A 26,100-nucleotide genomic window follows, 5' to 3' on the forward strand; every position below is an offset into this window, starting at 1 on the left:
AGCAAAGTGGCCAGAAAGCTGGAGCACAGTGAGCAAGGGAAGCGAGAAGCTGATGAGAGCCATATATGAGACTGCATGTCAGGTAGCAAAGTTTCCACCACTGGACATTCCATTCCACTTGGTTTTATTCAAATTGACTGACTTTGGCCTGGTCTTATCAAGAAAAATAAGCACCTCAAGTTAATGAGTAAAGAACCAAATGAGGCAGTTAAAAGTGCCTGGAGAGTTGGATGAGAAACCCTGGTTCTAATCGCCATTCTGTCACTGCCTTATACTTTGATCTTGAGCAAGGGTGTGTTTGAGCAAGAGCAGAAGTATAGGTGAAAGGGAAGGCACAGGACCATCATGGGGCTTGGAAGACCATGTTAAGGAATCTTGACCCCATCCAGGGGTTTTAACCTCAGGTTCCTAAAGAGGCCAGGTAGGTAATATAAATGAGTCAAAGTGGTCTACGTGTTATTATTATGGGAACCAAGAATGGGAAAAGACAAGACTTAGTCCCACCATTGGCCTCAGGAATGCAGACCCAGTGTTAATACATCTTCCTCTTTTCTAAGAAAATTCATAAATTGGGGATTTTATGTGAAATCTCCTAATTTTAAAATCTTAGCAACATATCCAATTTTTTGTTAAACCCAGAGGATTGAACAGTATATAGCAACAGACCAAATATGACCCTTTGAATGATCAAACACAACCTGAACAATGGGAGCCATGAAGAGTTTTATGGCCAGTAGTGACTTGGTCAGATTATTTTTAGGTATCTCTGCTTATCTGAGCTACTTCTATTTGCTTCTGTCTTTCTCACCTGTCTGATCCTGGCAGCCAAATTTGGGGTATTATTCAGCCCTGTACCCCACCCCAAGCATAGCCCCATGCCCTTCATAGGTATTGCTGTGGATTGAATTGTGTCCCCCAAAATTTGTGTGTTGAAGCCTTAATCCCTAATGTCATGGAATTTGGAAATAAGGTCTTTAGGAGGTAATTAGGTTTGTTTGTTTGTTTATTTATTTATTTAAAATGTATCTTTATTGTTGAAAGTATTACACATGTCCCCTTTTTCCCCCATTGACTGCTTCTACCCTGCACTCACCCCCCGGCCCAGGGGGAAGTAATTAGGTTTAGATGAGGACATGAAATAGGGTCCTCATCATGGGCTTAGTACCCTCATAAGAAGAGACTCCAGAGAACTTGCTTGCTAGCTCTCTGCCATGTTGAAGACACAGCAAGAATGCAGCCACCTACAAGCCAGTAAGAAAGCTCTTACCAGAACCCGACCATGCTGGTACCCTAATCTCTGACTTCCCAGCCTCCAGAACTGTGACAAAATAAATTTCTATTGTTTAGGCTACCCAGTCTATGGTATTTTATTATGGCAGCTGGAGCTGACTAAGACAGGCATCAATAATGTTCACAGAAACAAACTTTAAAAAAGTTTTTGCAATTAGTATTGAGAGTCTTAAATATATTTGTTCATAGCCTTTGACTCATGAATTTGTGTCTAGAAATTTAACTTAAGCAAATAAATGGATATAATGCAGTATTTTTTCTGCAAGAGCTTTATCTCATCTTGATATATTATAATGGAAAATTAGAAGGAAAACCCTAAATTTACAGCAATGGGGATTAATGAGCAAATTATATCAAATGAACATTTTGCAACAATTAAATGTTTAAGGAATATTTAATATTATAAAAATTACCATGAAATGTAAACTGAAAAAGCAGGCTACACAACTATGCATTATTTATATACTATAAATATAAGCATAAGTTAAAGATAGACTAAATATATAATAGTAATATATAATACATAATAAAAATATATATGCAAATGGGGGGAAGGGGGAACATCTGTAATACTTTCAACAATAAAGATAAATTTTTAAAAACATCCAACATGTTATCACTTCTCTGTTGGTAGTGGGGTTAGAAATTTTTTTTAAGTTTTTCCCCCCTCTCTCTTTAAAAGGATTTTTTTAGAGGTACAGCATAACACAGCTTGGCATTTTAAAAAACACAAATATTGCCCTGGCCAGGTAGCTCAGTTGGTTAGAGAGTGGGGGCACATACAAGAATCAACCAATAAATGTATCAATGGGTGGAATAACAGATGGATGTTTCTCTCCCTTCCTCTCCCTCTAGGGTCAATTAAGTTGTTTTTAAAAAAATTAAAAACAAACACAAATGTTAAAGAAATGTATAGAGTCTTATAATTTCTCTATCCCTTCCACCCCAGAGGTAACCAGATGCTGACAATTTGTTGCAAACTGTCCATAGTTCCAGACTTTTCTTGCCTCTGTATAATCATGTACATATATATTTTGGAGGTCACTCCGTATCTACCATTGTGCAACTTGTTTTTTGTTTTAACCTAACATTAAATCCTGAACACATTTTCATTTCACGTAGAACACGTAGAGCTAGCTACCTCCTTCTGTTTCTGTGCTGCATGTTTCATTGTGAGGACGAATCTGTTTATTACTTTAACCAGTCCCTTGTGATGGGCATTTTGGTCTCTTCCAGTTTTACGCTTTTACAATAAGAACGACGAGCTTATTGTAAAATAAGCTTAAGTCAAAAATACCAGCTTAAGTCAAAAAGCCTGAAACACATTAATAAACGCAAAAGGGGTAAATATTCGGGTCATTTCTTTCGTACCTTTAGACTTTTCTGTATATCCCAAATTTTCTTAAATAATACTTGTCACATAGTTTGGAATGGGAAAACTAAGCTATAACCAAAAAGTTCATTAAAATGAAGAAAAGGAGGGGGGAAAAAAGAAAGAAATGAAAAGCAGACGGGGTAGCCCTGGCCCCCTCCCATGGAGGCGGGGCCAGGAGAGAGGAGGGGTGGGCCGCAACGTCCGCACCAATCAGAGCCTGGTTGGTAGGCAGAGCCGGGAGACTTTGGAGACAATCCCCGCCCGAAAACCGCCTCAGGGGTTAGCTTTTCTAACCTGCCTGGAAACCCACAACGGTCAGTCCTGCGCGCCGCTACGGGCTGCTATTGGCTGCCGGATGACCCCGCCCATATTCCTGCTCACTGGCCGGCGAGGTTTACGTAAGAGGAGCCTGTTGCTGAGCAAAAAATAAGTGATGCAGCTTTTCCTCAGAAGAGACATTACAAAGGCGGCGGCGGCGGGGGTGGGGAGGAATTGGGGACATCTGTAACAGTGTCAACAATAAACTAAAGTTAAAAAAAGGTAGATATTAGGACTGCAAAGGTACTGGGAGCCTTTGGGTCAAAAAAAGCAAGAGTACCTCCTGTTTACATATTCAGTTCCTGCTAAATGCCAGGCTCCGTGCTTCAAACTTTTAAATATGAATGGTTATAACCACTTTTCTTGAACACCGTCTTTCTGCACTAAGTTAGATACTTTAAAATAACAACAGAAACTATAAATAATAGTAATTGCAGTTTATTGAGGACTTAATCTGCATCAACCCTTGTTAAGGGATTTGTATGCATTAGTGCCATCCTCACAACAGCCCCAGTGGAGGTAAACCTTATTGCCCCATTTTACACAGCAGGAAACACGTTCAGAGAGGCGATGTGACTTGCCCTGGTTCACACAGCTAGAAAAGGTTAGATATCCTGCTCCACGTACAACATTTTTGGGGGGAAAGGATAGGAAAATCTTAAGGGTAGGAAAAGATGGGCCAGGATGGTGACAAGGGTCAGGGTCGTTGCTCCAGGGACAGCCTCAGGGTGTTTGAAGAGTTGTAGGGCCTCTAGAAATGGAGAGGGGGAAATAGAGGAAGACGCCTGAACAAAGAGAATTGTTCTTTCTGGAAATGTGTCACTCCTGGGGCAGCCTCTGTCAGTGGCCCTCGACTGGAGATCTGGACCCCAAGGTTCTAGTCTCTGGTCTATGACCAGCTTTCTGGGGACTTTGGGCAAATGGCTTATTCCCTCTGGACCTCAGGCTTCCTGCCTGCAAAATGCAGGCATAAGCCAAAACAATGGAAAGTGCATTCAGGCTGGGAGTCTGGTTCCTGCTGGAAGCAGGGGAATCTTCAGCAACCACACGATCTTTACTTAGCTGATGCCTGGCCTCTTTTCAGGACCTTCAGGTTGTGACATGGGACCTGACAGTCCTATAAACTCCAAACGGTTTGGGGCGGCCCTCAATCCACCCTTCTTCCCAGTCCGTGCTGAGCTGTAGCGTGGTCCTGCCTGTAGGGGGCGCTGAGGGCTCACTCAGCCGACAAAGCCAACTGGAATTAGTGAATTAATTATCCCAAAGCACCCAGCTGGTCAGTTTTTGTATGTTTTTATTAAGAGGAGTGAGCTTTTTGAAACCTGGTTTCTGTCCCAGAATACAATCAATGAAACCGAATTATATGCAATTGCCCAACACCAGTCCTCTCCACAGTGGCGCTAGAGGGTTAGAGTTAATTTCCAATTCTTTTGTTTTACAGATAAGAAAACAGGTTCTAAGAGCTGAAAAAAATACTCTTTCGGTCATATAGCTAAAAGCTAGGATTCCTGGGCAGCGCTCTTAAGAGATAGTTGGCTCTGATTCTGAGAGTCTGTGGTTGTTCTGCCCCGATGCACAACTCCAGGGGACAATTTCAATTTTAATTGTGTAGCCCCACAGCTCAGCACCTGTCGTTCAGGAGGACCTCCCTCCGCACCTAGCACAATGCCTGCTTAATGAGTGATTGAATGGATGAATGTGTGAATGAGCCCCAGAGGGTGGATCTGCTTTGGCTTTATTAAACCTGTTGGAGTTGGGCTTTTCTCCTGAAAGTTCCCCCAAGGAAGGAATTGTATTCTGAGGTGGTATGGGGGAATGTGTTGAGAACAATAAGAAGAGCTTAGAAAATTACATCTGGCTGATAAATCACAGCCCCAGGCAGGGTCAGAGACAAGTCATTATAGCAAAGTGATCCCATAATTTGGAATTAGAAGATTAATTCAGAAAGAATGAATACAAAGCAGATGAGATGCCATTAGGGTTAAAATCTGAGAGAGGGTCTGAAGCTGAGGAAACCAAAAACATTTCAAATCCAATATAGACGTACCTTCAGGACTGGAATGTGATCGAGGAATAATAAAAGCTTTGGCCAATCGGTGACCTCAGTATAGCTGACGCAAGAGTACAGAGAGTATGGCAACAGAAGGTGGAGATCTCTACTAAACCAAAAATACTAGGCATAGGGGAGGGGAGGGATAAACTCAGCCTGTGTCACTAGGCCATGCCCCACTGGGCTGGAAGCTTCACTGGTTGGATTTCCAGAGCCCAGCACAGTGCCCGGTACACAGTAGATGGTCAATAAATATTTACTGAAAGAGAAAAGGAAGAATCTGGAGCACTGACCAGCAAGTTTGCACTACATGGAGCCAGTTCAATTATTTATATTTTCATTGGTTCCTTTTGCTCAGGTTCCAGCTGCCCTAACCACCTTCAGATGATAACTTGAATTTTCATGGAGACTCTCCTATCAAAAGGCATGTTCTGGCCCATCAGTTATAGGCCACTTGATCATTGTATTTCTCACTCCCAATTAATTGGAATTCTTCCTTATGCATTAGTTCCTTGTGCCAGCCTGCTTCTTACATACACACTCAGCTCCTTCTCTCATCAGTGGTATGGTGGAGTTTCTGCCTGAGTTTGAATCCTTACTCAACATATTACTAAGCTCTCAGACCATGGCCAACATACCTCTTGAGCCTCAGTTTCCTCATTTGTCAAATGCGAGCACAATAGCTACCTCACAAAGTTGTAGTGAGAGTTACACGAGATAACAGATGTAACCTGGACTATTGTTTGAGTTCAGCAAATGGTAGTATCTGTGCCTTTTCTGAACTTCCTTTCCTTAGAAACTGGGTCACAAAAGCTCATCCAATTTAGTATATCAGCATAGCTTTTTCTTTTCACAAAATCACTAACTTTGTAAGTGAAACCTAGAAAATGACTTAGTCACTTCCTTGAAGATTCTAAAGGGTCATTATTCTACAGAAGAAAGTTTTCATATTGATTCATTCAAAAATATTTACTGAAGAATCACTACATGATAGTGGGGAATACAGAGACAATTAGGCACAGTCCCTGCTTTAAAGGAGCTCTCGAACAGCCTGGTGCAGTAAAAAAAAAAAAAAAAAAAAAAAGATATTATATGACCCTGATGTGAAGTTTTGCCTTTCTAAGTAAGCTCAAGTTTCTTCCCTTTGCAAAGCGGTCAATAACATATTCCATTGTTTGTTAGAGGGAAGCGGTAAGGTGTGTAGACATAACAAGGCTGCATCAAGTTGAAGACCAGTGGTATGAAGTAGAAACAATGCGTTGAGTGGGAGAGAAGACTTTCAGCTGAGCTGAAGAAGCAACATTTTCTGCAGGAAGTGGCATTTCGAAGCCTTCACTCAGGCCACAAACATGAATGAAGACATTAAATGCTGGGTAGGATTTCAGTGGACAGAGATTTGCAGAGGGAACTACTGAAACAAAGGCTTGAAGACCAGAACACTGGCAGAATATTGTGCTAGTTGGCATGGGGCAGAAAACAAAGATGTCAAGATGTGGACCCTGCCTTCGAGGAACTCATAATCAAAAGGGTCGGATAAGACCTGCACACAGAAAATTACAATACAAGGTAGAAAGTGATAGGTATTATAAAGGAGATCCAAATCAAGTGCCTTGGGAGCTCAGCAGAGGGTGAGATTAATTTCCTTCTCCCAAGAAGTTGGAGGCAGGAGACCAAGTCATAGGGTCATCTTTGGTATCATAAGCCTAGACTCAGCCTCAGAAGGGACCTTACCTTGTAGGTCATTTGGTCCACCCTCACTCCAGCCATGATTCTCTATCCAGAGCTAAAAATGACTTTAAAATTGAAACAAAAGGGTGGAACTCTGAAGAAAAACTGTGAAGGAAGACAATCTGTGGGAAGGGGACAGAAGAAGATGGTAGAAGAGACTTCCTCCCAAATGGAGGGTTGAAGGCCAGGAAATGGATGAGATCAGAGAGGGAGAGTAGGTCTGGAGAGATGAGGGATAAAAACAGAAACTAGAGGAACACTCATATTCCAGGGGGTGGAAAGAGAAAGAGGAGTCAGAGAAGGAGTGGCCAGAGAGAGAGGTGAGAAAAGACTCAGTGGAGCACCTTGTCACAAAGTTTCTAGAAAGGGGTGGCAGGGATGGAAGAAAGAACCTGAGGTCCCAAAGGAGCAGCAGGGGGACAACGGCAGCAATAGGGATTGAGGTTAGACTGGGGGGCTGCCAAGAACATTTCAGTCAATGAAAGCTTTTCCAGAGACTCTACAAATAAGGTGGATTTTCCGTGTCTGATACATTTTGAGGGTGGAGGCCTCCCGGAGGCCAGGGGAACAGGGCTGTGGCCAGATCTGGCCCTATAATTAGCACCACCTCTCTTAACCCTAACCAGTCCCTCCAGGAACTGAAAAGCTAAAGAACGTACTTGGGAGGGATTTCACACCCGGCTCTCCGGCCCAGCCCGGTGAAGTCCCGTTTCATCACGCAGCTCTAATGACTCTCCGAGCTGTCACCGTCGTCCGGTATTGTCAACAATCTGACTAAATCCTTTTGCAAAAGTTTGCAGCGTTCGCGCGGGGATGACTACAGCTCCCAGAGTTCCCGGGCGCTTCCCGGTGTGGATTGGCTGAGCAGTGGGCTCCTGAGGAGGGTGTCGCCCCGCCTCCCTAGGAAACAGGCATCTGATTGGCTGCGGCGTGGGGCTTTTGTGTCCCCGCCCTCCCCGGGGGACCGCAGCGGGCTGAGAGGCGCTGCTGGTTGTCAGAGCCCAGCGAACGCTGGCAGTTCGGCGGCCGGGATGCTGAGGAGCGCCGCGTCCGCGAGCAGCCCTTGCCACTGCGGACTTCGGAGGCACTCGAGGCCGTGAAAACCCGTGCGCCGCGGCCAGTCCCGGGCTCCCGAGGCCATTCACCGCTCCAGAAGCCGGACGAGAGGAGAGTCCAGCGAGGCAGCGGCCGTTCGCGGACTCTGGGCTTTCGGAGCGTTCTGGAACCCTGAGAGGCACCCCGGGGTTCTAGAACCTCCCCAGCGGCCCCAGTCCCGGCTTCCTGCGTGTGTCCGTCCACAACCCCCTCCGGGGCACGGGTCGGCGGCGAGCCGCGGCTGGGTCCTGGCGCACACCATGATCGTTGCGGACTCTGAGTGCCGCGCGGAGCTTAAGGGTTACCTGCCGTTCTCCCAGGGCGGCGGCGGCGGCGGCGGCAGCGGCCCCGGGGCCGAAGAGGTAAGCAGCGGCCGAGCCACGCCACTTTTACCTTGAACCCTGAGCCGCGTCCGAGCTTCGGGCTAGCCTGAGCTGACTTGGTGCGCAGCGCCCCCTCTCCCCCCCCCCGGCTCGGGGAGGTGGAGTGCAGCGCGTAAACCTGGAGTGGGGTTGCATCAACTGGCAACCTCGGCCCTCCCCTCCCCTCCCCCAGGGTTGCGGAGCCCTCCTCGGCCCCTCGGACTCCTGGCCAATGAGAGGAGAGCCTTCTCGAGGTTTCCTTGGGTTTGGGCTCCGGTCGAGAGAGTCGTCAAGTCCAGGCAAATCCCCGCCGCTGCGGCCCGACCACTCCTCCTCCCCGCCCCCTTCCGCAGATCCCTTCCTCTGGGCTGGGGCTGGCGGGCAGACGATTCTTTCTAGTAGGATATGTTCCCGCTCCAATCCCCCAACGCGGGGAATGAGACGCCTGGGACTGGCCATCGAAGGTTGACCTCATCCTCCGCCCCCACCTGCACCCCGGATTTGGAAGGGGGCGCGGTTGCTTCCGGGCCTTGGCCAGCTACCCCGTACGCGGCGGCCAAAGCTCTGGGTAGACCGCGAAAACCCTGGCCAGGGCTCTCAAGTCAAGCGCGGATTAGGCTATGCCCTACTAAGTGGCCTGAGGTCTCAGAAGTTTGTTTTGCAGGGACTCCCTTTGCAGTGAGGCTAGGAATAAGGCTGGGCCTACTCTGACAATTCACACACACACACACACACACACCCCCCCATCACTGCCACCATCAATAATAGACATTTTATAAAGCACCTATTAGATGCCAGGCTGGGGTTTTGCCTTCTCTTTTAGTCCTCAGTACTAAACCAGCAAAGTATGAGCTATACTGTAGTTCCATTTTACAGGATGAGAAAATTGAGGTCCAAGAGGGATTATGGAGAAGCTTTCTTCACTAACCCCACTGAATAGCTCATCTTTTGGCCTGGGTGTCTCTAGGATTTCTGATTGTGCTTGGCACTACAGGGAGTTTTGTTCGTGTCTTTGTTTCCTCGCTTGCAGAGTGGTGCAAGTGTATTACTGGGGCTGGGAGTCATACAATTGCTAGCCCTAAATGGTGATCCTGGGAAAACAGCAGGGCTTCTCTGAGCAGCATGGTTTCTGGGGAGGTCCTACCTCCAGCAGTGGATGGTTTGTGTCCTGGGTTTTCTGTTAGTTTGTTTACCCTTCCTCACCATGGTTTAGGAGCCCCAGTGGAGGAATAAAACCTGCTCCTGCCCATTCTTAGTTGTGTGACTTTGACCAAGTCATTCTACTGAGCCCGTTTCCTTTTTTGTGAAAAAATGGAAATACAGTAAGTCCTCATTTAACATGGTCTATAGGTTCTGTGACTTTAAGCAAAATGATGCATAAGGAAACCAGTCTTACCATAGTCTAATTGATATAAACAATGTTGAATGAAACAATGTTATTTAAGTACCTGCTATAATATTATTTTTTAAAATATATATTTTAAATTTTTATTGATTTTAGAGAAAGGGAGAGAGAAAAACATCAATGATGAGAGAATCATTGATCAGCTGCCTCCTGCATGCTCCCTACTGGGGATGGAGCCGGAAACCTTGCATGTGCTCTGACTAGGAATCAAGTGGTGACCTCTTGGTTCATAAGTCAACGTTCAACCACTGAGCCATGCCAGTTGGGATGTAATATTATTTTTTTTAAGATTTTAATGGGTTTTTAGAGAGGAAGGGAGAGAGAGACATCAATTGGTTGCCTTCTGTATGTGCCCTGACCCAAGATCGAACCCGCAGCCCAGGTATGTGCCCTGATGGAGAATCAACTGGCTACCTTTCGCTACACAGGACAATGCTCAACCAATTGAGCCACACCAGCCAGGGCTGTAATATTATCTATTAAGAGCACCTAGTCTGGCCGGAGTGTCTTGGTTGGTTGAGCATTGTCCTGTGCACCAAAGGTTGCCGGTTTGATTCTCGGTCAGGGCACATATGGAAGGCAACTGATCGATATTTCTCTCTCTCCTTTCCTCTCTCTAAACATGTCCTCAGGTGAGGATTTAAAAATAATAAAAATAAGAGCACCTGGGCAGAGCTCTGGGTTCATGTACTAGCCCTCCCACTCACTTGCTGTGTGACCTTGGCCAAGTGATCACTTTTCTGATCTGCATCTTCCTCCCATGCAGATTTGATATTATCTCGGAGGGATCGTTGGGAGAATTGACTGAGATTACAAGCAAAGGCCAAAGCACAGTGCTTGGAACATAGTAACCTTGTCAAACAAGCTAGCTCTTGTTAGAATGTGGCCATCATACATTTATCTTTTCACCAGAGTGTCTCACAGGGTGTGCCTAATTGTGTCCCTCCAGCCTGAGGTGAGAGATGGTCCATCCTTCTCTGGGACAGTGCCTGGGAAGTGGTCTGGAATGGGGGAAAATGCATGATGTGAGAACCCTTTCTACATATTCTCTCTCAAGAAAAGAGGACCTTGGGAAGATGTCTGCTTTAAGTGGATTCCTTAGAAGACAGCAGGTTCCTGAACTTACAAAGCCTGGTAGCCCAAGGCAAGACCCACATGTACTTTACCTTCAACTCCCATCACTTTACCACACACCCTTTCAAGCAGTCAAGGCCTTCAGACGCTTCGCTCTAATATTGGTAGTATGTTTTCAGAGCCCTATTAGGCTGTAGAATCACTTCCTTAAACATCGTTTCCTCAGGGAAGCCTTTCCTCCCCCGCCAGGTAAGTCCCCTCTCCATACCCTCTTCTAGTCCCCCTTCTCTGTATCCCAATTATAGTGTAACAGTTGTATAATCAGGCATTTCTTGTCTGTTTCCCTTGCTAGACTAGAAACACTCTACAGGTCACATCCCCAGAACTGTTCTTAGCACCTAATAAGTGCTTGTAACTATTTGCCCCTGTTGGCTTAGCTGACCCTTGTGAACTGTGCAGGCTTTGAAGTCAGATCTGAGCTGTGCCTGTCTGGAACAGGACTCAGCTTCAATGAGCTCTGAAGAAGGGATAATAGGACCTATTTACCTCCACGTGGTTGGGAGAAATCGGCAAGATCAGATGTGTAGAGCACTTAGTCTAGTGCTCAGCCCATGGTGAGTTTGTAGCACCACTCACACACCCCTCCCCCAAGACTGGTCAGAGGCTGCTTGTGCTATGTCTCCCTCTCAGGTGTAAACCCAGGCAAGTATCTGAGTTCAGCGGACCACAGCTGCCCACGGCGTGGGGGTGGAATAGTCTCTGCCCTTTCCCAGCTGGCACAGTGACTTGGCAGGTGTCTGTAGCTGAGTCCTGGGGGTAGCAGGCTGTGGATAGGATACCAGGAATAAAGGCTGGGTCTACTCCAAAGGCTGATATGGGTGGTAGACAGAACCCTTGGAAGCCAGACTGAGCTGAATTCAAATCTTAGATTGGCCACTTGTCATCTGGTACTTAACCTTTGGAATCTTAATCTTTCCTTAAGTGCAAAATAGACCCTCTACCCCCAAAACTGATGAAGATTAGATGGAAACTGTATACAAGTGCCTGAGCTAATATAAAAATTAACATTCAGCAAATGATTAAATTAGGAGCCAGGCACTGAGCTCTGAGGTGATTATCCTCTTTTTACAACTTGCCTGAAACCCTCCCTGTTGAGTGGCCGCCCAGAGGGCTGCCTAACTAGTGTTTCTGCTGCCCTGCAGGACCCCCTCAGTTGGAACTATATGAACAGTCACCATTGGTATTCCTTTTGCTCATACTAGCTGTTGCCTTGATAGGTCACTTGCCCCCCTGGTTTCCATTTTTTCATTTATAAAGTGGGGGTGGGGATCTTGCCTTTTTCATGTGTGCTGAAAATGCACTGTCTAGTACGGTAGCCCTTAGCCACATGTGGCTATTTAAATTTTGATAATTGTTTTAAAAATTAAAATTCAGTTTTTAGTTGCACTAGTGACATTTCAAATGCCTAGCCCCCATGCTGGGGGCTACCATCTTTATTTAACAGTGCAGATGTAGACTATTCCATCATTTGCAGAAAGTTCTATTGGACTGTGCTGCACTAGACACTGGGGGTTAACAATAGGGAACTAGTTCCAGTGTGCACCCTCAAGGTAGGAAGCAACACAGTGTGACAGGTGCTGTGATTGGGGGTAGTGGATTTCTGGAAAAGTAGGGAGGGAGAAGGAGCTTCTCAGTCCTGGTGAACCCCAGATGCAAAGCCTTGGGGCTACTGAGACCTCAAGAAGTTTGGAGAAAAGGGAATTGTTTCTGTGGTTGCAGAAACTGTGTTTGTATCCTAGCTCTGCTAGCTCCTCCTTGGCTGAGTGACCAGAAGTAACTTTATCTTTCTGAGCCTTATCCCTCATGTGTAAAATAGGAGCCCTAGTAAGTAGTAGTTCTTGCCTTAAAGTGCATGTGAAACAAATGCTTGGCCTGTGGTAATCATGATTGTTGCCCACCATTATTATTATTGACTTCTTGTCCCGGGAGTATGGGAGTGCTGATTTGGAGGTGTCATCTCTTGGCAGTGGGACCCTGCCCTGTCTGCTTCCTCTCAAGTTCTAGGTGTCAAGGTCAGGGGAGCATTCAGGGTATTGGAGCTACGGATTAGAGTCTACTTGGTCTTGCCTTCAAAGCTCTGCAATTTCTATTCTCTCTGACTGGAATGCTGGCCCTGCTGCCTAATCAGTTCATTTGGAGATTTGATATTTAGATATCAACTCAAAAGTTACCTCCTCAGTGGCTTTCCCCGTCTACTCAGACCTACAGTACTGCACACACCCAGCCCATCCTAAACTCTCTCATTGCCCTACTTAATTTACTTTATATACCCTGTTATTTGAAATCCTTTTCATCACTTGTTTGTCTTTCTCTATTACATTGTAACTTCTGTGAAGGTTGAGACTTTTTCTTTTTACTTCTGTACTGTTGCTGCCTGAAATGTGGTCATCAAAAACACTTGTGGAGTGAACAGATTAATTTTGGCTTCACCTGGAAAGCACTTAGCACAATGCCTTATACACCCTGGCTATAAACCATGCTATGCCCCCACCCAATTAAATTAGAATTGCTGGAGGTGGGACCTTGACATTGGTATTTTTTAAAAAGCCTTCAAAGGGATTCTAAAGCACTGCTTGGGTTGAGATACCATTGTTTGAAAGAACAATGTGGTTAATAATAGCGGACTTGTATTAAGTGCTTACTGTGTTACAGGTACTGAGGTAAGAGCATCATCTCATTAAATCCTTCTGACTACCCAGTGAAAGTAGGTACTACTAGCCCCATTATTTGGTGAGGAAACTGAGGTAGCAGATGGTGGAGATGTCATTTGAGCCTAGGGAGTTGTCAGAGACCCTATCTTTTACTGTACTGTATTATCGTCATCATCAGGGCTGGAAAAGGTGGATCCAAATCTATCACTTAAAGACCCATAGGTTCCTTCCCTTGATAGCTCATGGGGCAGATTTTAGAGAAAGAAGGGACTCCCAAGACTGTTCTCTGTACCTCGCTAGCATCCTGGTGGGCCATCTCTATCCCCCAAGCTCCGGTTACACTCTGCCCTTCCCCACCCCACCTGGCTGTGGTTTTCTCTCTGTCCTCAGATCCCCTGAGGGGGGAGGCCCTTTTTGTGGAGTCAGCAATTCTTATCTCCCTCACGGAGCTGTTAGGCTTTTTCTCTTTGGTGAGGGAGGAGGGGAAGCTGAAACAGGAGTGCTTGGGGCTTATGATGGTTTCTGTGCTGGATTTGGACCAGCCTAGCTTGGTAGCTCCCAGAAGTGTGGGCTGAAAGGGGCCTGAGCAATCAGCCCAGCTATCTTTGTCCAAGGTTAAGGCCCAGAGAGTTTAGGTTACTTTCTCAGAGTCACACAGCAAGTTAGTGGCAGAATTGTTATTCACACTTAGGACTTCCAGGTCCCATTGTTCTTTCCTTTGTTCTCTCTCAGAGCCCCAGAGCTCTGCCTGCCTCAGGGGCATTTGGCCACCTAAGAAGGAAGGTTCAGTTATAATCTTTAGTTTCTGGACAACTAGGTCCATTGGTAATAAGTCTGGATTTTAATGAGATGGGGGAGAGAGTTAGGGGACACTATTTCTATCCAGTGAGGGTATAACTCTGTTTTGGGTAAATTCTTTCTAAGGCCAGTGCTGAGAACCTCCCAGTTATCAATACAAATGAATAAATAAAACATCCTCTGTGAACCTCACGTCTCGGACTAGGATCAGATTGATTGAGTACATAATTGGTGGTTTCCAAAGAGGCTCCAATTCACGCCTGACACAATAGCTGCTCCTGTCAGCCCTGTACGCCCTGCCCAGATTGCCCTGATGCCTCTCTGCTTTCTCTGTGTTCTTCATTCAGAGGCTGGTGTGAAGACCTAATTCAGACAAATAGTAGATAATGTTTTCAGAAGCAAATGCACTGGGAATTGTAGGGTCACAGATGAGGGTCTGGAAGACGTTTGCTAGACCCTGGAAGACTAAGAGCTCTGCAAAAGGAGTGCCTCGTGGGAGGGCAGTGGGCCTGAGTCACTCTAGTTGACCTCAAAGGCTATGGGAGGTGGAGGCAGAGTTTTACGCCAGTTGATCAGATTTGCACTTAAGAAAGTTTACTCTGGCTATAGAAAGTTTGCCTTTTTTAGAAACCACATCGGGGTCATATACTCACTAAATCTATTCCTAGAGGTGGCTCCTATTCCTAGAGGTGGCGTTCAGAAGGGATGCTTTATTTATTCAGTTGTTTTAGTAGAGGATGGGGAGGTTAAGGCAGGGAGAACATTGGTGAGGCGGTGATCGGTGGTCCAGGCGAGGTGGTCTATGAGGTGGTGTTGGCGGGAAAGATGAAGAAACAATTCGAGAGGGACTGCAGCGCATCATAGGAATCTAGGGTGTTCGGTAAGTGGCCTCAGGATGTAAATGACGGGCTTCTTGTATGGATTCTCCAGGGCTGCCAAGAAGGTGGTCTCCTGGAGATGTGCAGCACGGTGGCTGCATGTTTCCCGTCCCGCCCCATACCGGGGCTCCCGAGTCCCTGCCCAGTTCCTGAAGAACTCGGCTTGTGGGTGAGGCCCTTTGCCTCACTCGTCCTCTCTCCATCCACCAAACATGCACATGAGGCCCTTTGCCTCACTCGTCCTTTCTCCATCCACCAAACATGCACAGTTCCCACCTGACTCCTCCGCAAGTTGCACCAGAAAGGAGGTTTTCAAAGTTCAGTGTGGCCCCTTGGTGGGAGGAGAAAACTGGAGAGAGAACTTTGTTTCAGCCCTCCCTTTTATCTCCAACTAACCAAGATGTGTTTCCTCCTAGGAGCGCAGGGTGAGGCGGGCTCGGGGAGGCCCTCGAGGACCCAGCGCCTTCATCCCAGTGGAGGAGGTAAGCTTGGAAGGGGTTAAGGATTGTTGGTCACTGTGAAGAAGGGACACGGGACGCTGGGTGGGTGAGGCTCTTTTCCTATCTCACGAAATAGCAATTTTGGAACCCTTCCGGTTCCTAACTCATTTAATCCACAAAACAGCTCTGTGAAGCAGGCCAATCAGTCCCATTTTGCTGGGAAGTAACAGGCTCAGAGTGATAATAACACAGCTCAGTAATGGGCAAACTTCTGATTCCCAGAACAGGGCCTGCTTTTCCTAGAGAAAATAGAACCATCTATGTTTATCTTCTCATCCTTGACTGTGCATATACTAAAGTTGTTTTTTTACTGCAAAAGTATATGTTCATTATTTAAAAATTTTCCAATGTTTCAGAAAGCTCTAGTCTCTTTTAACCTCCTCCCCCTCCAGAGGTAATCAGTGTTATTTAACCATTTGCAATTGTTTTCCAGACTTTTTCTGTACAAAACCAAGGTCATAGTTTACAGCATGTTTTTGACGGGAGGTTATTGCTTCGTTTTGTTTTGTTTTGTTTTGACTTAATACAACAGAGACCTCTTTCATTTACTGAGTCAGATCTTTCATTCATTTGTTTAACAGATAGCTATTGAATGATTAATCTGGGTGAGGCACTGTCCTGGGCACTGGGGAGACAGCAGAGAGCCAGACAGACAAAAATCCTTGCCGTCATGGAGCTGACATTCTAGTGTGGGGTTGGTGTGGTGGCGGGGGTGCCTTCAAAGCTCATGCGCAGAAAAATTAAAAAATAATCGTTTCCTTCTTCTTCTTTGGCCTTCAATGAACAAAGACAAATGTTTTGTTTCCCTGCCCTCTTTTCTCTCCTAAATGTGTAGGCCAAGTAGTTAATGAGCTGTTAACAAATGTCTAAGCCCCCCAGTTCCCTCCACCCTTTGTAAATGGAAAGTAAACAGCCACTCGCTGATTATTCATGTCTTAGCCCTGAATTTTAAGATCAAATATTGTTCTTGTATTTTATTAACCACTCCTCTTTTATAATAGAGGAAAGAAATAGGCTTTGGGGTTCATCTGGATTTGAATCCTGCTTCTGTCATTTACTACATCTGTAACCTTGAGCAAGGAATGAAACCTCTCTGGGCCTTGATTTCCTCATCTGTCAATGGGGGGAAAGTAGTATTCATCACCTCAGATAATTGGGAAAAGTCAATGAGATAATGCAGGGGAAGCTCCAAACTCAGCCCTGGCATGGAGAAAGCACTCAGGAAGTGTGAACCATGGCTGTATGGATTTGCACTGTTAAAATGGAAGCTCCATGAAGGTGGGAGAAACTATTTTAATCTCTGTACCTGAGTTTTTCTATATCAAAATGGAGAAAACAGAATTCTTATTTCATAGTTGTAAGAATTAAATGAGTAAATACACATAAAGTGCTCAAAGACAGCTTGGCACATCGTAAGCATTATATAAGTGTTGGCTATTATTATATGAGGTGTCTAATAAGTAATCACTTAATGAAATATGTTTTACTCTCATATTCTCTTTTGTGATGTCATAGTTGTTTTCAGCTTCTTGCTGTTATAATCCTACTACAACAAATGTGGTGGGAAGGATGGGAGGGGAACCCATCCTCTCCTCACCTTTGTTTGGCAGGTCCTTCAGGAGGGAGCTGAGAGCCTTGAGCAGAACCTTGGGCTGGAGGCACTGATGTCCTCTGGGCGTGTGGACAACCTGGCAGTGGTGATGGGTCTGCACCCCGACTACCTTAGCAGATTCTGGCGCCTGCACTATCTACTGCTGCACACAGATGGGCCCCTGGCCAGCTCCTGGCGGCACTACATTGCCATCATGGTGAGCCTGTCTGACTCTGACTCTTGTAGGGGTGGCCACATGGGGGGGTTCAGTCCGTAGATCTCTTTGATGGGGACTTTCTGAACCAATTCCATAAGTGAGGAAGGGAAGCAGAGGAAAGCCCTGGCTTTATTTGACCACAGAATTTTAGATTCTGAAGAGAGGCATCTTTAGTGCCTGCTTGGGAAACTGAGGCATAAAGGAGTAGATGACCTGCCCAAGGTAGGACAACAAACCAGTGGCAGAGCTGGGGTTAGAACCTAAATTTCCTGCCTTTCAGGCAATAGTGAGGCCTATGATGTCACCATCCATGGGGTACTCACCCTGAGTAGGGCCCAGAAAGAATAGCGTGACCTAAGCTCTGTCCACTTACCTCCATAGGCTGCCGCCCGCCACCAGTGTTCCTACCTGGTGGGCTCCCACATGGCTGAGTTTCTGCAGACTGGCGGTGACCCTGAGTGGCTGCTTGGCCTCCACCGTGCCCCTGAGAAGCTGCGCAAGCTTAATGAGATCAACAAGTTGCTGGCACATCGGCCATGGCTCATCACCAAGGAGCATATACAGGTGAAGTGGGCAGAGAAGCAGGTCCCTGAGGCAGCACAGGAGGCGGTTGGGGCATGGCAGGCAGCCCAGTGGGAGGCACTGAGCAAGTCTGGCCTTCTTTCCTCTCCAGGCCTTGCTGAAAACGGGTGAGCATAGCTGGTCCCTGGCCGAGCTCATCCAGGCCCTGGTCCTGCTTACCCACTGTCACTCGCTGGCCTCCTTTGTGTTTGGCTGTGGCATCCTCCCTGAGGGGGACCCGGAGGGCAGCCCTGTTCCCCAGGCACCTTCACCCCCCAGCGAGCAAAGCAGTCCCCCCAGCATGGACTCACTGAACAATTCTGGGGTAAGTCACTAGCCTGGGGCTTGGTGGGACAGGAAGCTGGCATGGCCTGTCATCCATGGGTAGCAGCCACAGTGAGAGGCCTATCTCACAGTGAGATCCCTTAGGAAAGTTATATGACTTTGAGGTTCCATTTCCTCATCTATCAAATGAGGATAAAGACCACTGCTTCACAGTGGGCTGTGAGGATTAAATGAAATAATCATGTGACTGGCCTCTCATCACGTGGCTCCGTAGGCTTAGTCTCCTGGGTTTATGCACTTTCAGTATACAAAGTTTGCCTCTTATTCTATAAGGTGGCCGTGTCTTGTTTTAATATGAAAACAAATACTTTAAAAATCCCTTACCTATGAGGGTAGTTGATGCTCAGAAAAGACACATCTGTTCATGTCTGTTCTATAGGTGTGGGTTTATTTATTGATTGATTGATTGATTTGTGGGGAGGGAGAAACATCAATTTGTTGTTCCCTTTATTTATGCATTCATTGGTTGATTCTTGTATATGCCCTGACCGAGGATTGAACCCGCAACCTTGGCATATCGGGATGATGCTCTAACCAACTGAGCTACCCGGCCAGGACTGTTCTACAGCTTCTTAAACTTCACTTGGAGAAGCACAGCCCACGTGAGCTGTCCATTAAAAAAAACCTGGCATGTGGGAAAGATGTGTAGAGTTTCATGGGGTGGCCGAGGGAGGAGGAGTAGATGGTCATCATTGGGTTCCTCCTGCAGGGCTTCGAGGCCGCCCGAGACGTGGAAGCTTTGATGGAACGCATGAGGCAGCTGCAGGAGAGCCTATTGAGGGATGAGGGAGCGTCCCAGGAGGAGATGGAGAGCCGCTTTGAGCTGGAGAAGTCGGAGAGCTTGCTGGTGACCCCCTCAGGTAGGGGACCACAGGTGTCCAGGCTCCAGGGGCTGCCCCCTTCTTCTGCCATCTCTCCTGAGAAGTAGGCACCTCCATGCACTGCATCTCTTGTATTCTGGGGTCAGACCTGGGTTTGAATCTGGCCTGTTAGCCTTTCTGGCAGTGTGACCACTAATAAGTCACTTCCTGCCTCAGGGCCTCAGTCTCCTTCCACATGAAGGATTGATGTGTAGGATAAATGGAACAAGAAAAGCAAAGCTCTTAGCACAGAGTTTGGCCCAGGGTACATGGCTCCATAAATAACTGCTACTGTTATGATTGTTATTATTACTAGGGGCCTCATCCCCTGGTCCATGGGGCTGATTGACCTCCTGTCCCAGACCTGGCTCCAGCTGGAGTCCTGGTTCCACTCACTGTAGCGAGGGGTTTTCTCTGGCCTTCTACTCTGTGTTGCCTGGCCCATATCGATGATTAATGAGGAGTGGAGACCTCTGTTCTACATGCCTTGGCCTCACTGTGACCTCTTTCTGATGTCCTTAGCTGACATTCTGGAGCCCTCTCCACACCCAGACATGCTGTGCTTTGTAGAAGACCCCACTTTCGGATATGAAGACTTCACCCGGCGAGGGACTCAGGCGCCCCCTACCTTCCGTGCCCAGGTGGGCTCTCCCCACTAATCTTGGCATTGCTCTGGATCTACAATGGGGGGGCTGATTTGAGTAATTAGAGTTGGGTACCTTCTCTCCCTCACGATTCCTTGAGGGAAACGAGACCCTAGATCACAAAGGGACCCATCTGCACCCTAAGCTTGGGGTCATCACCAAAGTGCATCCCTCTTGGCTTCTCAGGCCCAGATCAAGCAGTAGGTTAGATTTATAGGGTAGAGAGGTGTGCTCCAGAGGATGGGGTCTCTCTGTCCAGCCAAATATTCCACTTACTGACCCTTCTCCATGTTTTCTCAGGATTATACCTGGGAAGACCATGGCTACTCACTGATCCAGCGGCTCTACCCCGAGGGTGGACAGCTGCTGGACGAGAAGTTCCAAGCGGCCTATAGCCTCACCTACAACACCATGGCCATGCACAGCGGAGTGGACACATCCATGCTCCGCCGGGCCATCTGGAACTACATCCACTGTGTCTTTGGCATCAGGTAAGCACATGTCCGGTCGTCCAGGGCGTGTGTGCGCTGCAGGTCTCAGTCTGTACTCACAGTTGTTTTCTCTTTGTTTTTTTCTTTTCCTTTCTTCCTGCCAATACTGTTTTTCAAAGCAAGTTTATTTCTTTGCTGATTATAAAAGAGAATAGGTGTGCTCACTGTTTGAACCTTGTAAATGAAACTCTATCTCTGACATATACATATATATATACACACACATATATATATACACACACACATATATATACGTATATATATACATGTATATATCAGAGAAGGAGATTTACTTAGGCTTGTATTTCCATTCCAAGTAGCAGTTCTCTAATGATAAATAAGGACAATATATAAATGCCCATTAGTAGGGAACTTAAGATGATGAGAGATCCATTCAGTAAAATGCTGTGCAGCTATTAAAAATTACAGTAATGGTATATTTATATTGCCATGGGGAAATGTGCAAAATGTATTGAGAGAAAAGAAAGCTGGTCACCATCTAGAATCTTATTTTTGTTTTTTGTTTATTATCAAAAGTGTGTGCATGCATGGAAAATGTGTGTGGAAGACTATAAACTAAAATTGTTATTTAAAAAATGGTTGCCTCTGTAGAGTATGTGATAAATTATATTTTCACCTAAGGACATTTTTTCCATTGATTTTCAGGGAGGGAGGGAGGGAAGGAGAGAGAGAGAGAGAAATGTTGACGTGCATGCACCTCAAATGGGGCCAGGAATCAAACCCGCAACCCAGGTGCATGCCCAAGACCCTGGGCTGACGCTCTGACCACTGAACCACACTGGCCAGGGTTAGTTTTTCTTTTTAATTGATGGGATCATACTTGATATATTCTGCAAGTTGCTTTTTTTTTTTACCTAATAATCTACTGCCTTTCTTGTCAATATAAACTACATTTTATATTTTTTAACCACTGAACCTACTGCATGGTGTTCTGTTTTGGATGTAGCATAATTATTCAACCATTTTTCTATTTTTGGGTATTTAAGTAGTTTGCGGTTTTTCACTATTACAAGCACCATGCACACTGACCAACTAGTTTTATACCTAAGTCCTCATAGATAAATCCTAGGTGTGAGGTTACTTATCAAGGGTATGCACAACAATTTTTTTATTTAAAGAAAAATCACAGTCTGATAACATTATGGGAAATTCAAAGAATTAAGAAAAAAACAATTTCCCAAAATTCTACTACTCTACAACTACATCCACATTCTGTGACATTTTTCTCCATTACTTCTTTAAACAAAACAAACCAAAAAAACCACACACGTCTTTATTGATTTCAGAGAGCGGACAGGAGGGAGAGAGAAATAGAACATCAGTGACGAGAGAGTTGTCATTGATCTGCTGCCTCCTGCATGCCCCTGACTGGGCATCGAGCCTGCAACCCGGGCATGTGCCCTCCCTGGGAATCGAACTTTGATCTCCTGGATCATATATAGGTCGATGCTCAACTGCTGAGCCATGCCAGCCGGGCTCCCTTGCTTCTTTTCTTTCTTACGTAGTTGCTTTTGTATAGTTGAAATTATAATGGTTGTTTCATTTATAAAAATATAATGTTTGATGTTTGTAAAGAGAAATAGCCTGATTTTTAGTAAATTTAGAAAACAGAGATAACAAAACGAAGAAAATAAAAAACATCCATGATACCATGATACCACTCTTCCTTGTTATTGTCAAGTATTTCCTTCCTATCTTTTTTCCATGCATAAATAACCAAAACATATATAATTTTATGAAAACAAGATTTTTCTTGCCTATGCATTTCGCTTTTTTTATTTAATCAATCATACATGAGCATATTTTAGTTAACACAATTTTTTTCCTTTTCTCATTTAACAGTTTATTCCAAGCATCAAAAAAATCCCCCATTTTTAAAAAGGGTACAAATGTGTATTTCTGTGTATTACTAACTGTTAATTGTATTTCACTGGGTGAGTTGAGCTGTACTTAATTGACTACCATCCTGCTTGTCATTGGCAGGTTTCTAACTCAGGGGAGACAGAGAGTGGATGGTCACAGGCTAGTTCCTGTCCAGCTCTCAGGTCCAGTCTCCTCCATTCTCCAACATGATCCTTTTTCTACTGAATCTGTCCTCCAGTTGTCAACCAATCTTTCCCATCCACACTGATTTGAGATGACTCACTGACTCACTGGGGAATGACAAAGTAGCTTCTAGACTGGTCACCAACTTGCTCTTTGACTTTAAACAACTTAATTGTCTTCTCCAGGCCTTAGTCTTCCCATCTGTAAAATGAGTACCAGCTCCTTTTTGCCCTTTCCCTCTTCCTTCTCCAGGGTAAATACTTGCACTCACCTCCTGACCCACCTGCCATGACCTTTACTGTGAAGTAGTGAATATAACCTTGGAGCCAGGTAGAGCTGGGTGTGAATCCCATTCTCAGCTATGACTGCACTTCTCTGAATTGCAGCTTCATCTACAAAACGAGGCTGATGAATACAGTATATTGTATATAATAATTCCATATATAGTGTACAGTAGTTTTAAGGATTCCATGAGTGCATGTTCACATGGTACACAGTTGGTACCAAATAAAGCATGCTTATTCTCTATGCATTCCTTAGCCTGTCATACATGACATCAGCTATTTTTCTAAGAGGAACCAAGCTTCTAGTTGCTTCCTCCCTTCTGCCTTTCTTGCTATTCTCTCTTCCTCCTTTTATAGGGTGGGGCTAGGAGAGAGGAGCTAGTTCTGGGAGCTGGGGTGAATGATGCTGTTGGGCCTTTTCATCTAGATATGATGACTATGACTATGGGGAGGTGAACCAGCTCCTGGAGCGCAACCTCAAGGTCTATATCAAGACGGTGGCCTGCTATCCAGAGAAGACCACCCAGAGAATGTACAGCCTCTTCTGGAGGCACTTCCGCCACTCAGAGAAGGTACGGGTACAGCCCCCAGGGGAGAGACAGGGTAGAATTAGACAAGCCTGGCCAGTGGAGAGGGCCAAGGGATCAGGACCCAGTGAGGAGCCTCAGACTGAGTCTGTAGTGCCAGCCAGGTGGGGTACCGGGGCATATTGTCCTGGGTTTAAGTCCCACTCTGGGATGTGACTTCAGATTCCATTTCTTCACCTATAAAATGGGAATGTGCCTTACAGGGTCCTCAGTGGCAGCCAGGAGGACCTGGGTTGAAATCATAACACTCAGTAGCAGTATGACCTTGGGCAAGTCACTCTGTCTCCCTGAGCTTTTTTATCTTTACAATGAGAATGAATACTACCTGCATTTCAAGATTGCTAGGAGGATGAAAGGGGAAAGTGAGTGTAAATCTCCAGTCCTAATGGGGCTCAGTGCTAGCTCTTGTTTTTAGTTTTGGGGGATAAAGAGATTAGTGATTAGTCATCACAAAGATGAATGTGCTTGAAATTCCTCAGCAGTCATTGCACCCAACTGCTCAGAGCCTTAGGAAATAGAAGGATGAGCTGAGTGGTCAGGGTTGGTGGCATTGTGGGAGGGATGGAGATGGTGAGAACTGACATAACTTGCTGACAGCCCTCCTGTGTGCCCCAGGTCCACGTGAACCTGCTCCTCCTGGAGGCCCGCATGCAAGCCGCCCTGCTCTATGCCCTGCGTGCCATCACCCGCTATATGACCTGACTCCCACACAGGACCTGGACCCAGGCCAGCTGACTCTGGAGGCACCCTCCTCTCTGCAAGAACTTCTCTGTCTGGAGACAGACCCGATCCCTTTCTGTCCCACGCCGACCCACCATATTCTGGGAGTGGGCTTTTGTGTGAGGTGCAGCCCCCGAGCCACACCCTCCGTTTTCTCACTGGAATGGACAGATCTCTGGGATCACAGCTTTGGCCCTGGAAGCTGGAAGACGACTAGCAGATGCCCAGGGGCCATGCCCTTCTTCCTGCCCCTGAACCCAGAGGCAAAGGGCACAGGAAGTGAAATGGGCTGAGTTCGGACTTGTGTGCCCCCACGCTGGGCCCCGGGCACAAGTACTGTGGCCTTCTGGGACTGGGAAGGTCCCCAGCTGGCCCCGAGGGAGAGGGGCAAACACCTCCAGGGACTGACACTCCAAGCAGCTTTCCTTTTCCTCCTCCCTCATTCCAATTTCATTACCTCTCACCTGCCATTAACCCATCAATGTGAAAGTCAGGGTCACAGCTGGTCTGTGCATCCAGCTCCCCAAAAACTTGTTCTGTTGGGCAGCCTGAAGGCCCCTTATTTCCTGATTGCCCCAATCCTACTTCACTTCTTTCGACCTCCTCTGACCTCCTACCCTCTTCTCCCATACCTGGTGGTGTGAGACCCCAGGAGAAAGACCACGCACATCAGAAAAGTAGGTTATCTCTAGAGAATTTGAGTAGCTCTGATGGTCACTTTGCCTTCTGAAGTGTAGGGAGTATTAGATTATAAATGCTCTGCATTTTGGTTCTTTATGGGAGAAGTTTAAACCTCTTCAGGCCCTCACCTCTAGAGCCACAGCCAATGGCTGTGAGGAGGAAGACGGGGGCAGTCTGTTCTCCCCAGAGCTGCATCTGCCCAGCACGTTCCTCTCCTATCTCCTGTGGCTCTGCTGCAGATGTTTGCCAAGAACTTGGTCCTTTCTAGGTGGCACATGACCCAGTGGGAGAGGTGGGAGACCCCAGGGTTCTTGTTTGGGCCCTGCCATTGGCCAGGTGACCATGGCTATGTTGCCAAACCTCCTTGACCTTGATTTCTGCAGTTTCAGACTAAGGGGAGGGGCTAAGTTTCCATGTCTGAGTCTTCACTCTGGGTTTCTCAGGCCAATCTGCCAGCTGTGAACTGCAAATCTTGCAGGATTTTGAAGGCCTCCAGGGACTTCCACTCTTGCAATCAGTCTCCTGGCTACCTTCCAAGGACTACCCATTTTCTGTACCCTCTCCTCAATTTTAGGTGGATTACTTGGAGGCAGAAGCAGCCAAGGACTGCTCCCAGGCACTTTCAATAGCAGACAAGCTGTGAATTATGACCTCCCTTGCCCTCCTTCCAGCAGTATGTACCTCTTCTCTGATCAGTTTGGAGTTGATTGAAGACAGGCAAGGGCGAAGATGCTGCTTGCTTCTGACCCTCTTCTCTGGGGTGGGGCAGGAAAGGAGCCTGGTCAATGTGCCACATTTCATACCCATGCAGGCATGGGGAAGCGACTGGCACCCTCAGGCCTCAAAGCCCTCCCTGCAGTGAAGCTGGGCAGGAGCAAGAGGCCCCAGCCTGGGGTTTGGATTCTAGAAGGGACATGAAGACTCTGTAAATGTCCCATGGGTGGGTGGAGAGGGGTATTCAGTGTTCAAGTGCAGAAGTCTTTGGCTTTGCTACCTGTTCTGTATAATGAGAAATAAAAGTTCACCGAGGTTTTGTTTTGTACTTCTTGTTAATGGGCTATTTTTCCATTTCCTAAGGGTCATGGTTCACCTCTTAGCAGGAAGCTGTGATTGCATCATGGACCTGACCTGCTAGCCTCAACCCTACTGGGCAGTTGTGCCCAGTGACTACGGGATTGGGAGTGGTTGGCATTGAAATTTCTGTACCTTCGGTATCCAGCCCTTTTGTGGCAGGTCAGGCACTATGGAAAAATAATGGCCATGTTATTTTTTTCACTAAGCCTGTCCCTTGACTGGGTACCTGGAGGCCACTTCTCTGAATCTGTAGCAATCCTGCAAGAGAATTGAGGCTCAGAGGTAAAGTGACATTGCTGAGACCACATAGCTAGTAAGTGGTAAAGCCAGGATTCCAACTGGGTATGCTTGACCCTGAGGCCTGGGCATTTCACCTTGCTGTTCTTTTCCACTA

At 46.4% G+C, this 26,100-nt stretch overlaps 1 protein-coding gene and 1 long non-coding RNA gene across 2 annotated transcripts in view; one reads left to right on the forward strand and one right to left on the reverse strand.

The window, feature by feature from the left end:
- LOC308561001 overlaps positions 1–26,100 on the reverse strand; it is an 82,216-nt gene that overhangs the window by 1,486 nt on the left and 54,630 nt on the right. The gene's annotated exons all lie outside the window — the stretch shown is intronic.
- Positions 7,724–25,673, forward strand: SESN2 (sestrin 2). The gene is made up of 10 exons (XM_081145394.1): positions 7,724–8,218; positions 15,501–15,566; positions 17,195–17,392; positions 17,774–17,956; positions 18,066–18,278; positions 19,008–19,158; positions 19,681–19,799; positions 20,103–20,293; positions 23,072–23,216; positions 23,847–25,673. Exons 1-10 carry the CDS (start codon positions 8,117–8,119, stop codon positions 23,931–23,933), a joined length of 1,455 nt encoding a protein of 484 aa, XP_081001520.1. The 5' UTR covers positions 7,724–8,116; the 3' UTR covers positions 23,934–25,673.

This window comes from Miniopterus schreibersii (assembly GCF_964146895.1).
Source record: "Miniopterus schreibersii genome assembly, chromosome: 8".
NCBI lineage: Eukaryota > Metazoa > Chordata > Mammalia > Chiroptera > Miniopteridae > Miniopterus > Miniopterus schreibersii.